Source organism: Hyla sarda, chromosome 1 (genome assembly GCF_029499605.1).
Source record: "Hyla sarda isolate aHylSar1 chromosome 1, aHylSar1.hap1, whole genome shotgun sequence".
Taxonomy (NCBI): domain Eukaryota; kingdom Metazoa; phylum Chordata; class Amphibia; order Anura; family Hylidae; genus Hyla; species Hyla sarda.
Window position 1 is genome coordinate 436,540,586 of NC_079189.1, and position 16,306 is coordinate 436,556,891.

General features: G+C 41.2%; 1 protein-coding gene across 1 annotated transcript in view; it reads right to left on the bottom strand.

Moving 5' to 3' along the window:
• Positions 1 to 16,306, bottom strand: part of DGCR2 (DiGeorge syndrome critical region gene 2) — a 62,796-nt gene that overhangs the window by 20,908 nt on the left and 25,582 nt on the right. Inside the window, exon 2 of the mRNA XM_056531678.1 lies at positions 6,159 to 6,191. Within this exon, the coding sequence (XP_056387653.1) occupies positions 6,159 to 6,191 (33 nt within the window). The remainder of the gene's footprint in view (positions 1 to 6,158; positions 6,192 to 16,306) is intronic.

The window sequence follows — 16,306 nt, forward strand, 5'->3', positions numbered from 1 at the left end:
AATAATGATTAGTACAAACCCATATACGTATTAGGACATTATACATTTTAATGTTATCGTAAAGCAGTATGCTGTAAGCTCCTACACTCCCCTCTGTTTGCAGCTGGAAGTATCCACATAAAATGTCTCACTTCCACTGCACATCATCCAGCTTGCTACCTTGTGTAAATGCTTTGTTTTAGAATATTATATTGTTTTTTTCGTTTATTGGCTAAATATAATTTGGCCCCTAAAACTGTAAACTTACCAACAGGGTAATCGAGTGTTTTTTTTTTTTTTTTTAGAAGCCTGAGCTCTGTCTGTAATTTAATGTCTACAGGAACTATACAACTGTTAGGAAACAATATGCACAGAAACACAATATTTATTGTTGCTTTCCACCTATCTATGAACAGTACTTTTAGGTAGGCAAGAAGGAAAAAACTATTATGTAAGTAAAACAACAATATTAATACAGAAAAACATTAAACAGAAGGGGGTGTAGGCAGTGTTCAAATCTGTAATTAGCAGCTCTGTATTCTGTAGGGGCTTCATTGCTTTTGATGGCTAGAATAGCACAATATACAACACTGACAGAACCGCAACAGACTCCATTGTAAGTCAACATTTGATTAGCCATGATGCTAGTGGTGTGAACATAGCTTTAGTTTGCTTGTCTGTGAATGGAAGGCAATTAAAGGAAATCTGTTAACTCTAGATCATGCTCAGAGCAGACGCCTGCTCCCTCCCTCAAACCTCTCCTCCATGACAGATTTATGTATAGGATTATTCTTCCAGCGCAAAGTCCTGCACGTCAAGGCAACATAAGGATGTGGTTTCACTTGCATTTTGTCTGCATACTGTACCCAAAGTCATTCAGATCATCATTATGTTCATCTGGCCAAGCTAAGAGGAAAATCAATGCCCCCGTTGATACCTATAAGCCTCATAAGGCTATCCACATGTCTGTGTCAAAATTGACAGGGAAATTGTGATTCTATACCACACTTAAGTCCTATGGATGTGACAAACACAGCCACAGCAACTTCACACATGCAAACAGAGAAAGAATCCTATATAAACCTGGTTTTAAAGTGAGAACGAAGAAACCGATAGAGAGGCTCCCATGGATTGGATTCCAATCCATTTACCTAAACGGACAGTTCCCATTTCCCTGCAGTAGACTGCTGGCTACCATTCTGAAGGGTTTGCATTCAGACATATTCGCTATTCCATATAGTAGGCAGGATTCATATTTTTTACCATATGACGCTTGATACCAAGTGGTATCTGTCATAGCTTTATGGTAGACATATGTCAGGGGCCCCATTGATGTATAAGTCTGATAAACAGCGCATATTGCAGTGTGAACCCAGCCTTAGTGTGGTACTAATGATGAGCACCAATCCATGATATAGGGAGTAGCTTGTTTGCTTTCATTTTTACTGTCAATAATTAGGATCAGTCTAAACAAAATTGTTCTTGCGATAGTATGTTCAAACCTCTCCTCTCAGACCTACACTGCATTCCCCACATGGAGATTTGCTGCTGACAATTATATAAGGCTTTGTACACACTACCGTCCGGAGCCTCCATCTGTAATTCCATCAGATGTAATGGAAAGAAAAAGTGCAGCATACAGCACTATTCATTCCCTAAAATCAGAACCTGGCCAACCCTATTATAATTCAATTGGGTCCATTGTTCTACAGGTCTGGCACTGCAGTCATGGCTTCAAGTGTAATAAAGGCCATGGCAGCGAGATGAAGAGAGCCTTAATGTCTGCCAAAAAAAGAGGTCTTCAGCTCATCAAAAGGTATACCCAATTCACATTACATATTTTCCTGCAGCACCATCTATACCACAAAAGGTATAACCAATTCACATTCCATATTTTCCTGCAGCACCATCTATACTACAAAAGGTATACCCAATTCACATTACATATTTTCCTGCAGCACCATCTATACCACAAAAGGTATACCCAATTCACATTAAATATTTTCCTGCAGCACCATCTATACCACAAAAGGTATACCCAATTCACATTCCATATTTTCCTGCAGCACCATCTATACTACAAAAGGTATACCCAATTCACATTCCATATTTTCCTGCAGCACCATCTATACCACAAAAGGTATAACCAATTCACATTCCATATTTTCCTGCAGCACCATCTATACCACAAAAGGTATACCCAATTCACATTAAATATTTTCCTGCAGCACCATCTATACCACAAAAGGTATACCCAATTCACATTCCATATTTTCCTGCAGCACCATCTATACTACAAAAGGTATACCCAATTCACATTACATATTTTCCTGCAGCACCATGTATACTACAAAAGGTATACCCAATTCACATTCCATATTTTCCTGCAGCACCATCTATACTACAAAAGGTATAACCAATTCACATTCCATATTTTCCTGCAGCACCATCTATACTACAAAAGGTATACCCAATTCACATTCCATATTTTCCTGCAGCACCATCTATACTACAAAAGGTATAACCAATTCACATTACATATTTTCCTGCAGCACCATCTATACTACAAAAGGTATAACCAATTCACATTCCATATTTTCCTGCAGCACCATCTCTACTACAAAAAGGTATAACCAATTCACATTCCATATTTTCCTGCAGCACCATCTATACTACAAAAGGCATAACCAATTCACATTACATATTTTCCTGCAGCACCATCTATACTACAAAAGGTATACCCAATTCACATTCCATATTTTCCTGCAGCACCATCTATACTACAAAAGGCATAACCAATTCACATTACATATTTTCCTGCAGCACCATCTATACTACAAAAGGTATACCCAATTCACATTCCATATTTTCCTGCAGCACCATCTATACTACAAAAGGTATACCCAATTCACATTCCATATTTTCCTGCAGCACCATCTATACTACAAAAGGTATAACCAATTCACATTCCATATTTTCCTGCAGCACCATCTATACTACAAAAGGTATAACCAATTCACATTACATATTTTCCTGCAGCACCATCTATACTACAAAAGGCATAACCAATTCACATTCCATATTTTCCTGCAGCACCATCTATACTACAAAAGGTATACCCAATTCACATTACATATTTTCCTGCAGCACCATCTATACTACAAAAGGTATAACCAATTCACATTACATATTTTCCTGCAGCACCATGTATACTACAAAAAGTGCATTTTGAAGCGGTCTTATACCCAGCTTGTTCTGCCTGCAGCAGCCACAGATGGAATCTCTGTCCAGAATATCTAACTGGGACTAGGACTTCTCAGACTAAAATTGCCGTACCCTAGACAGCAATACATTTCTGAGAGGATGCACTCCAGCCACAATTATGGCCAGCGATTCCATTCCTATCAACCTTATTGGTCCAATCACTGGCCCGTTGTAAAAGGGCCTTAAAGGATAAGAAAAAGTATCCCCCATCCAAGCGATAGGGGATAAGTTTTAGATTGTGGGGGTAACCGAGCGCTGTGGCCAACAACAATCTCCTGTTTGTAGCCCCGACCCTCCTTCACAGTGGCGCGTCACGACCCCCGCCCAAATTGGATGCAGCCACACCATATACCTCTACAGGAGAGCCGAATATTGCCGAATGGCTCTCCCATATATGGTTGGGGGGGGGGGGGTCGTGACACTCCTCTGTGAAGGAGAGCCGGGGTGGTAGTGGTAGCAGTAGTCAGAACTTAGCCTTAAAGAAAAAAAAAAAAAAATTAGCTCGCAAAAGTGCACACATAAATACACCCTTTGGCTATGTTCATGCAGTGTAAAATAAAAATACTGCAGTAAAATAAATAATAAAAATATATTATGGTATTTTTTAGGGCTGATTTTGATGGGGGTTTTCTTCCAAGCTCCAATTGATTGACTGCACTTTTTCAGCAGTGTTTTTAACAACCACATGCTTTTTTTGGAACATTCCCCATTAAAGTCAATGGGAGATGACAATCATGCATTTTTTTGGCCATGTGAACATACCCTGAGGATAACAGGCACAAAAAAAAATAAAAACCCTCAGCCACATTCTGGCAAAGAGATCAACACAAAATCTGGTCAAATATTAGCTACAGTGCAGAATACTAATTCCTAGTACTCGAGTATATACTCGAGTATAAGCCGAGTTTCTCAGCAAGATTTTTCGTGCTGAAAACACCCCCCTCGGCTTATACTCGAGTGAACTCTCCGCCCTCAGTGGTCTTCAACCTGCGGACCTCCAGATGGGCAGCCATCGGCTGTCTGGGCTTGCTGGGAGTTGTAGTTTTGAAACATCTGGAGGTCCGCAGGTTGAAGACCACTGCAGCCTTCGACATCATTCAGCCCCCCCTCTCACCCCCTTTAGTTCTGTACTCACCTCAGCTCGGCGGGACTTTAGGGTGCGCTGGTCCGGGCCATCTGCGCTGCAGGGACCGTCCGGTGCGGAGGGATAGTCGTTCTGGGCTGTCCATCTTCACCGGGGGGGGGGGGGGGGGGGGGGCCTCTTCTCCGCGCTTCGGGCCCAGCCCTGGAATAGTCACGTTGCCTTGACGACGACGCACAGGGACGTTCATGAGCAACGTCCCTGTGTGTCGTCGTCAAGGCAACGTCTCTATTCCAGGCCCGAAGCGCGGAGAAGAGGCCCCCCCGGTGAAGATGCACAGCCCGGAATGACTATCCCTCCGCACCGGACGGTCCCTGCAGCACAGATGGCCCGGACCAGCGCACCCTAACGTCCCGCCGAGCGGAGGAGAGTACAAAACTAAAGGGGGTGAGGAGGGGTTTGGATGATGTCAAAGGCCGCAGTGGTCTTCAACCTGCGGACCTCCAGATGTTTCAAAACTACAACTCCCAGCAAGCCCGGACAGCCCCAGGTTGTCCGCAGGTTGAAGACCACTGTTTCAGACATTGACAAGCGGTGATGATGAAGGGGTGGGGGGGGGGGGGGCTGATGACATGTGGTGATGATGAAGGGGGGGTGTGGGATAATGACAAGGGGATGATGAAGGGGGGTGTGTGGGATGATAAGGGGATGATGAAGGGGGGTGTGTGGGATGACAAGGGGATGATGAAGGGGGGTGGGATAATGACAAGGAGATGATGAAGGGGAAGATGAAGGGGGGGGTGGGATGATGACAGGCGGTGATGAAGCGGGCGTGGGATGATGACAGGCAGTGATGATGAAGGGGGGATGATTACAGGGTGATGATGACGAGGGTGTTAATGACGGGGGTCTGGATGATGACAGGGGGGATGATGTATTTCCCACCCTAGGCTTATAGTCGAGTCAATAACTTTTCCTGGGTTTTTGGGGTGAAATTAGGGGCCTCTGTTTATATTCGGGTCGGCTTATACTCGAGTATATACGGTATGTCAATTTTGGTATCAGAAATGCTGCATATATGCAAATGTGGATTTTCAAAGGGAATCTGTGAGCTCTTTGTCATGCTCAGAGCTGAAGTATCAAGGAGGCAGTGAAGAGCCAGAGCATGCATGCTTCCTACCCTCCCCTGCCTTGACTGATCCAGTGTCTGGGCATACAGTGCTCAGTAATTAAAGGGGTATTTCACCTAGCAACATCTTATCTCTTATCCAAAGATAGGGAATAAGATGTCTGATTGCGGTGGTCCTGCCGCTGTGATCTCCGTGCAGCACCTGGCATTCTGGGGATAGGGGATAAGAGGTCTATGGGCAGAATACTCCTTTAGAGCAGCACCCTGTATGTCAATCAGTCAAGGAGTAGTGGGGGAGGGAGGAGGTGTTTAAGTTGCAGCTCAGTATTGCCTTTTTTGAGGCTAGGTTTCCACACAGGTTTTTTTATGGGTTTTTTTTTAAACTACAACTACAGGAAAACCCACCGCATTTCTGTACCAAAATAAGTGGAATCTGTTGTGAGCTTTTCTGTGGATCTGCAATGTTTCAGCAGCATAACTGAAACACTGCAGATTTTCATTTACTTTTTTATTTTTCAGGAAGTCCGCACCAAAATCCAAATGATTTGCAATAGATTTTCTGCTGCATTTCACTGTATTTGGCCATACCCTTATTGGTCAACCAGGGATTGTTAAATTATTTCATTTGATTGGGGATATTCAGCTACTGACTAAAACAGAAACACTACCCATCTACTCACTACCAACACTAGAAAGCATGCTCACCTGATTGCAGTCTTGCGAGAACTACTTGAGGACCTGAAATTTAAAATTTAAAAACACTTACCAAAAATATGATCTAAAAAAAATTAGAGAACATTGTATAAAACAGAAGTGTTACTTATTTACAATGCATGTTTAGCTTTATCATCTGATCAAGTAGAAGGTATATTAATAAATGTAAAAAGCTTGATGTCAGCTCAGCCACACCTACACAAATATGACAGCTGATAACCAAAAACATTATCACAATTTTAGCTGTATTTGCATGGCAAATTCATCAGAAAGGAAAAGTAGTTTGAAAAAGTGGCACGCAATTGAAAGGGGTTGTTCAGTCTAGCAAACTTTTATTTAAAAGGGGTACTCCGCTGGAAATTATTATTTTTTTTTTCTTAATAAACTGGTGCCAGAAAGAAACAGATTTGTACATTACCATACAAGTGGAACAACAGCCAGCACCTGTTAAAACTTCAGATTTATTGTAAACCTTAAAAATCCATATAGACAGCAGTGAGGGAATAATAAATCTAGAAAGTAGCTTGGAGAATTCTTTCATAGCCGATATGTTTCAGGCTCAATAGCCTTTAGTCATGGCATACCAGTTTGCACATTAGTATTCCTTTTTGTACTAACTAGAGATGACCGAACTTCCAGTAAATTTGATTCGTCACAAACTTCTTGGCTTGGCGGTTGCTGACTTTTCCTGCATAAATTAGTTCAGCTTTCCGGTGCTCCGGTGGGCTGGAAAAGGTGGATACAGTCATAGGAAAGAGTCTCCTAGGACTGTATCCACCTTTTCCAGCCCACGGGAGCACCTGAAAGCTGAACTAATTTATGCAGGATAAGTCATCAACTGCAGAGCCAAGAAGTTTGTGACGAATAGAATTTACTGTAAGTTCACTCATCTCTAGTACTAACCAAAGTACCTACTACTCCAACCCACCCAAAAGTGAGGAGGGGGGAGGAGGCACTCAGGTGCACAATACACAAATACAACTTTATTGTTCTGTGTGACTAAAACAAAACATATACAAAATGAAAAAAAGAAGGAAGAAAAAAAATATAAAAAAGACATTCTTCAATAGTGTAATATTAGGTCAGTCCTATTGTTAAGACCATGTGGCTGTATACTGTTTAAAGATATATCCACATTGTCTCCTTATTCCGAAGATATTGCACAAGGTCACGTCCCCTTTTGGATGGTGTTTCCCTCTCAATGCCTGAAAACTTTAGAGAAGAATCATTTCCTTGATGATGAATAAAAAAATGCTGAGAGACATTACATGCTGGTGAGAGGCCCAGCAACATGTCTAACATGTTCTTGTATTTGCTGAGTTTCCTTTTAGTGCTTCCTATATAGTTCAGACAGCATTCAGTGCAGGTGATTTTGTACACTGTATATTCACTGTTACACCTAATAAAGGATTTCACAGGATGTTTATTATCATCTATTGTGCCCTCAATACTCAAACACTTCTCAGCAAATTTGCAGACAACGCACCTCAACTCTGAACATTTGTAGAAACCCTTGGTGGATAACCAAGATTCCCTTTGCTTTGCATCACTAACTAAACTAGGTGACAGCATTGATGATAAGGTAGGTGCCCTATGACTAGAAAAACAATGTTAAGGGCAGATTCCTGCCATCCCAGGCATACTATTGAAGGTATACCTGTGGGGGAACTTATACGTGTTAAACGGAACAGTTCCAACAATAATGTGTACCTGGGGGAAAGCAGACAGAGTATACAACAGACTCAAGCTAAGAGGTTATGCATGGTAGACATTGAATCGAGCCCGGAGACATGTGCATCCTATGGATCGCTCACGACTTCTTGATAGGGTAAAAAAAAAAAAAAAAAAAGAGTACAAGCAGGACATGGCTAGGACCTTTGCAACCACTTACAGTTGCAAATTCAACCAGATCAGAAGTATTATAAAACGTCACTTACCTATGCTGTCTTATGATCCGGACCTAGGTCGAGTGCTACAAGGAGGGGTTCCTTTTTTCTAGGTGTAGGGCACCTACCTTATCATCTATGCTGTCACCTAGTTTAGTTAGTGATGCAAAGCAAAGGGAATCTTGGTTATCACCAAGGGTTTCTACAAATGTTCAGAGTTGAGGTGCGTTGTCTGCAAATTTGCTGAGAAGTGTTTGAGTATTGAGGGCACAATAGATGATGATAAACATCCTGTGAAATCCTTTATTAGGTGCAACAGTGAATATGCAGTGTACAAAATCACCTGCACTGAATGCTGTCTGAACTATATAGGAAGCACTAAAAGGAAACTCAGTGAATACAAGAACATGTTAGACATGTTGCTGGGCCTCTCACCAGCATGTAATGTCTCTCAGCATTTTTTTATTCATCATCAAGGAAATGATTCTTCTCTAAAGTTTTCAGGCATCGAGAGGGAAACACCATCCAAAAGGGGACGTGACCTTGTGCAATATCTTCGGAATAAGGAGACAATGTGGATATATCTTTAAACAGTATACAGCCACATGGTCTTAACAATAGGACTGACCTAATATTACACTATTGAAGAATGTCTTTTATTTTATTTACTTCTTTTCATTTGTATTTGTGTCATATGTTTTGTTGTTTTTAGTCACAAATAACAATAAACATGTCGGCTATGAAATAATTCTCCAAGCTACTTTCTAGATTTGATTGTTCTTACGTTTTCCCTCACTGCTGTCTATATGGACTTTTAAGGATTACAATAAGTCTGAAGTTTTAACAGGTGCTGGCTGTTGTTCCACTTGTATGGTATTCGTATTGAGGATAACCGCGCACAGTGAATCCAGGTGAGCTGATACTTCTGGTTTTTCCCCTAGATTTGTAAATTACTTCTAGTTAAAAACCTTAATCCCTCCAGTACTTAGCTGCTATATGCTCCACAGGAAGTGCTTTTTCCCACCCCCCCTTTCCTTTCTGTCTGACCACAATGCTCTCTGCTGACACCTCTGTTCATTTTAGGAACTGTCCAGAGTATGAGAAAATCCCCATTGCAAACAAATGCTGCTCTAGACAGTTCCTGATATGGACAAATATGTCAGCAGAGAGCATTGTGGTCAGACAGAAACTCAAAGAGAAACTCAAAAAGAAAAGAACTTCCTGTGGAGCATATAGCAGCTGATAAGTACAGGAAGGATTAAGATTTTTAAATAGAAGTAATTTACAAATCTGTAACTTTCTGGCACCAGTTGATTTTAAAAACATGTAATCCGGTAGAGTAACCTTTTAACCCTATATGAAGTCAAAAAGAAGTCTGTCAGCTGTAGATGATGTTAAGGGCTCAAGGGTTGAAGAGGGTGTACTAAGGCGCAGAATGCATGGTTTCCCAATCTCCTACCCCACCCTGCCTTGACTGACTGACGTGCATAGCTCAGTGCTAGAACCCAGCCCTGTAGCTTACTCCCTTAAGTATGGGAGGGGTTGGAGGGGAGCAGACATTACTTTTGAACTGTTAAAGGAGAACTCCAGTACATAAGAAATTAAAGACACATGGTGGGGGCGTGTTGACCACCACTTTGTGCCACGGTTCACAGCAATATGTGTATGGAGCAGAGGTTGCTCCGTCCATGGGGTGTGCTGGGCAGGGGATCGTGGGGGTCCGAGCGGTCAGACACCATGCGATCCTCTATACACAGAATCCCATGGATAGGGGAGAAGTACTTATGTACTGGAGTTCCCCTTTAAGAACACAGCCTATTTTGGCTTGAGGACACAGCTAATTTTTATTTATTTCCTTTTTTTTCCCCTTTCCACCTTGCCTATAAGGACTGCCAGAACGATTTCATTTCTTGTTCTTTTTGCACAAGTAATTGCACTTTGTAATGACACTTTTGCCATAAAAACATATAGCACAACAAAAATGTAGATGAAAAATGCAACTTTTGGGCACTTTTTGGTAAAACTGATGTCTTCTTTATTCTGTGCACCAATACAAATAAAATTATACCAAGGATTACATGCTTTTCTATTGTACTGCTTTTAAAAAAGTAAAACTTTTTTTTATTTAAAGTATATTTAACCCCTTAACGACGCCAGACGTAAATGTACGTCCTGGTGAGCTGGTCCTTAATGCACCAGGATGTACATTTACATCCTATACGTAACTGCGAGCATCGGAGCAATGCTCGGGTCATGCGCTGCAGTTCCCGGCTGCTGATAGCAGCCAGGGACCCGCCGGTAATGGCGGACATCCGCGATCACCTGCCTCTGCTGCCTTCCATGGGTCTTCTGCTCTGGTCTGAGATCGAGCAGACCAGAGCAGAAGATGACCTATAATAATGATCAGTGCTATGTCCTATACATAGCACTGAACAGTATTAGCAATCGAATGATTGCTATATATAGTCCCCTATAGGGACTATTAAAGTGTAAAAAAAAAAAAAAAAAAAATTTGAAAAAACCCTCCCCCAATAAAGACGTAAATTGTCCCATTTTCCCTATTTCACCCCCAAAAAGTGTAAAAAAAAAAAAAGTTTTTTTTATACACATTTGGTATCACCGCGTGCGTAAATTTCCGAACTATTAAAATAAAATGTAAAATTTTATTTCAAAAAATTTTTATAAAAAAAAAAAAAATGTATTAAAAAGTTTTATATAAGTAAATATGGTATCAATAAAAAGTACAGATCACTGCGCAAAAAATTAGCCCTCATACCGCTGCTTATACGGAAAAATGAAAAAAGTTATAGGTCTTCAAAATAGGGGGATTGTAAACGTACTAATTTGGTTAAACAGTTTGCGATTTTTTTTTAAGCACAACAGTAATAGAAAAGTATGTTATCATGGGTATCATTTTAATTGTATTGGCCCAAAGAATAAGGAACACATGTCATTTTTACAGTAAATTGTTCGACGTGAAAACAAAACCTTCCAAAACTGGCAAAATTGCGGTTTTCTTTTTAATTTCCCCACACAAATAGTATTTTTTGGGTTGCGCCATACATCTTATGGTAAAGTGAGTGATGGCATTACAACGGACAACTGGTCATGCAAAAAACAAGCCCTCATACTAGTCTGTGGATGAAAATATAAAAGTTATGATTTTTTGTGCCGTGATCTGTAGTTGTTATCAGTACAACAAGAGGTGGAGCTCACATGGGAGTCCCATATTTAAAAAAAATAAATAAAATAAAAAATATTTTGTGTTCCTGGTATTGGCTGGCGTGCCTTTGTACACCTGGTATTTTAATTCCATTGTGTCTGGGATGTGACCAAAATTCAGCAAAGTTGGACTTAATTGTAATTTTTTTTACGTTTACTGTATGGGATTATTAACATTATATTTTCTGACATTTCTGCATGCAGGGATACCATATATATGATTACAATTTTTTTTTTACATTTTTTATTAGTAAAATGGAAAAAAAAAAAAAAAAAAAAGGGTGACAACTATTTATTGGAGGATTTATCGATTGCTATTACTGTTCAGTAGTAGGCGTTGGCATAGCACTGATCAGCGATATCTTTGATCCATTTGCACAGCCTGACAGAAGGTAGACCATACAGATGGATCACAGCAGAGCGGCATGAAGGAGGTAAGGAGACCTCCGACCAACATCTTGACTCATCGGACACATGCAATCGCGCTGCAGGTGGTCCGATAAGTCCCCCCAAAACTCCCGCAGACACTTCAGATGCTGTGATTAGTAGTGATCACAGGATCTGAAGCGTTAATAGCAAATATCAGTGCAACATGGTAAGTACCAGCCAGGGCACAGCGACGTAAATATACACAGCTCAAAAAAATTAAAGGGAACACCTAAACACCACAATGTAACTCCAAGTCAATCACACTTCTGTGAAATCACACTGTCCACTCAGGAAGCAACACTGATTGACAATCAATTTCACATGCTGTTGTGCAAATGGAACAGACAACAGGTGGAAATTATTTAGCAAAACACCCCCAATAAAGGAGTGGTTCTGCAGGTGGTGACCACAGACCACTTCTCAGTTCCTATGCTTCCTGGCTGATGTTTTGGTCACTTTTGAATGCTGGCAGTGCTTTCACTCTAGTGGTAGCATGAGACTGTGTCTACAACCCACTCAAGTGGCTCAGGTAGTACAGCTCATCCAGGATGGCACAATAATGCAAGCTGTGGCAAGAAGGTTTGCTGTGTCTGTCAGTGTAGTGTCCAGAGCATGGAGGCGCTTCCAGGAGACAGGCCAGTACATCAGGAGACATGGAGGAGGCCGTAAGAGGGCAACAACCCAGCAGCAGGACCACTACCTCTGCCTTTGTGCAAGGAGGAGCAGGAGGAGCACTGCCAGAGCCCTGCAAAATGACCTCCAGCAGGCCACAAATGTGTATGTGTCCACTCAAATTGTCAGACACAGACTCCATGAGGGTGGTATGAGGGCCCGACGTCCACAGATGGGGTTGTGCTTACAGCCCAAAACCGTGCAGGACGTTTGGCATTTGCCAGAGAACACAAAGATTGGCAAATTCGCCACTGGCGCCGTGCTCTTCACAGATGAAATCAGGTTCACACTGAGCACATGTGACAGTGTCTGGAGACGCCGTGGAGAACGTTCTGCTGCCTGCAACATCCTCCAGCATGACTGGTTTGGCAATGGGTCAGTAATGGTGTGGGGTGGAATTTCTTTGGGGGGGGGGGGGGGTAGCACACAGCCCTCCATGTGCTTGCCAGAAATAGCCTGACTGCTATTAGGTACCGAGATGAGATCCTCAGACCTCTTATGACACCATATGCTGGTGCAGTTGGACCTGGGTTCCTCCTAATGTAAGACAATGCTAGACCTCATGTGGCTGGAGTGTCAGTAGTTCCTGCAAGAGGAAGGCATTGATGCTATGGACTGGCCCCCCGGTCCCCAGATCTGAATCCGATTGAGCACATCTGGGACATCCTGTCTCCCTCTATCCACATTGCACCACAGACTGTCCAGGAGTTGGCGGATGCTTTAGTCTGGGAGGATATTCCTCAGGAGACCATCCGCCATCTCATCAGGAGCACGTCCAGGCGTTGTAGGGAGGTCAAACGGGCTATGGAGGCCACACACACACACACACACACACACACACTACTGAGCCTCATTTTGACTTATTTTAAAGGACATTACATCAAAGTTGGATCAGCCTGTAGTGTGGGTTTCCACTTTAATTTTGAATTTAACTCCATATCCAGACCTCCAGGGTTGATAAATTTGATTTTCATTGATAATTTTTGTGTGATTTTGTTGTCAGCACATTCAACTATGTAAAGACGAAACTATTTCATACAATTAGTTCATTCATTCAGATCTAGGATGTGTTATCGTAGTACTTTTTTTGAGCAGTGTATGTCATGTGTCTCCTAGGAGTTAATAGGGGGAGTTCTCGGTAAAGGATACCCATTTATTTAAATATACACTGTGTAATGCTTAATATTCCCTGTGCTGGCATTGCAGAGAACCTGAACATACGCTAATAGATTATTTCACTGTTAAGGAGTACCTCTCATGATCTTCTAAAAATGTTATAATTCTTCCAGTTCACTGCCCCCATCATGATAAACCACCCCTGCCTTTATTTTTATAATTTGTTAGTTTTCTACTGTGACATGACCTGAAGCCATACAGGGGATAACTTCCTCCCTCACTCTGCTACACACAGCCCAGAGCAGTTCAGTGTGAGATTGACTCTTATTAGATAAAGCGGCACACACACCCCTCAGCATTTCCTGCTTTTGGACTTCTGCCAGGCCAGCAGGAGTCCAAAGTCTGTGCAAAAGATGGGGGAAAATGTGCTCTGGACAAGTAGGGAGACACCTAGTGGCAGCTTTTTTTAAACACAAATAAAACTCTTTTTTAAACAAAGTACATTAGAAAGATTTTTCTATTTACCATAAGTGAAATAGCAAAAATTCGTTTTAAGAGAGTGCCCATTTAACAGCTGATTGCTGGGGGTCCCAGCAGGAATATATGGCGTGACAGTCATTCTGTCAATGAACCCTCCTAACAAGTATGAATTTTCCAAAGCAAAGAAACCCCTTATTACACACATATATACATATTTTGTTATCGCACATGTGTACCCATGACCATATCAGGCCGTTTTGCTGGCAAAAACTGAAGAATCAGAAAGTCACATAGAAGAAGCCATGTTGAAAAAGTTATACTTCATGGAAATAATAATAATATTAAATACATTTCTCGAACATCCTGTAACACTTGACTATTTCTGCAAAATCTGCATATCCAGAAATGTTTTAATACTAATCTGCAGCTTTTCTGTGCAGAAGCAGTGGCAAAAATGAACAATATTAAATCAACCCCTTCACAACCTCCCACAGTATTTTGACAGTGTTCAGTGTTTGTCTCCATTCTGCAGTGTTGTCTTTTGGAATTGGCATCAATTTCCTTTAAAGGGATACTCCACCGGAAAACATTATTTTTATTTATTTTTATTTTTTTTTTTAAATCAAAATCAACTGATGATGACAAAGTTAAAACAGATTTGTAAATTACTTCTATTACACATTCTTAATCCTTCTAGTACTTCTAAGCTTCTGTATGCTCCAAAAGGAAGTTCTTTTCTTTTTGAATTTCCTTTCTGTCTGACCACAGCGTTTTCTGCTGACACCTCTGTCCATTTTAGGAACTGTCCAGACGAGAATAGGTTTGCTCTGGGAATTTGCTTCTACTCTGGACAGTTCCTAACATGGACAGAGGTGTCAGCAGAAAACACTGTGGTCAGACAGAAAGGAAATTAAAAAAGAAAATAATTTTCTCTGGAGCATACAGAAGCTCATACATACTAAAAGGATTAAGATTTTCAGATAGAAGAAATGTACAAATCTGTTTAACTTTGTGGCACCATATGCCCTTAAAGGATAACTGTAGTGCAAGACTTTTATATATTGCTGTGTCCTGGCTACAAAATTAAACAAAATAAACTCATACACACCTTCCTACGTGCCCCCGTCGGTCCGGTACCGGCCTCACGGTCCAGCGGTGCGAACCTCATTCAACTTCGGAGACGTCACAGAGCCATCAGCATATCACTGGCCGCTGCGATGTCTCACCTCAGAAGCGTCTCTGTCCCCAGTATCGTCTCCTGTACATACAGTTTCCTCAGCATTTGTTGCAGATAGGGGGGAGATTTATCAAAACCTGTGGAAAGGAAAAAGTTGTCTAGTTGCCCATAGCAACCAGATTGCTTCTTTTAGGTTTTGAAAAGGCCTGTGAAATATTAACCCCTTAACGCAAATGGACATTAACGTCCATCCGCGGCTCCCGACATATGATGCGCTCTCAGCAGGTGAGCGTGCATCATAGGTTGCTATAGGCAACCAGGACGCATGGCTAATGCCGGACATTGCAGATTGGGCTGATGTCTGGCATTAACCCTTTGAAACTAAAGAAAAAATTAATTATCTGCGGTGAAATTGCGGTGTTCCGAACAGCTTGCAGGACGCGAGGAGGATACTTACCTGCCTCCTGCACATCCGATCGCCGAATGACTGCTCCATGCCAGAGATCCAGGCAGGAGCAGAAGAGCGGCGATAACACTGATCAATGTCATAATGCATAGCAGTGATCAGTGTAGGAAATCAGCATGTGCAATGTTATAGTGCCCTAAGGAGGCTATAACATTGCAAAAAAAAATAAAACATTTTAATTTGAAAAAAAAAAGTGTTAATAAATGTGATTTAACTCTTTCCTTAATAAATGTTTGAATCACCCCCCTTTTCCCATTTAAAAAAACTGTAAATAAAAATAAACATATGTGGTATCACCACGTGCGTAAATGTCCAAACTATAAAAATATATCGTTAAACTGCACGGTCAATGGCGTACACGAAAAAAACATGCTAAAGTCCAAAATAGCGTATTTTTGGTCACTTTTTATCCCATAAAAAATTTTTATAAAAAGTTATCAAAAAGTCTGATCAAAATAAAAATGGGACAGAAAAACCTTCAGCTATAGGGTCAGAAAAGGACATTTTTCAACGTATTAATTTTGGTGCATGTAGGTATACATTTTTTTTAGTAGTAAAATAAAAATCAAACCTATATAAATTCGGTATCCTTGCGACAGTATGGATCTACAAAATAAATATAAGGTGCAATTTTTAACCGAAAACTGCACTGCGTGGAACGGAAGCTGCAAAAAGCTTACAAAATTTTTTT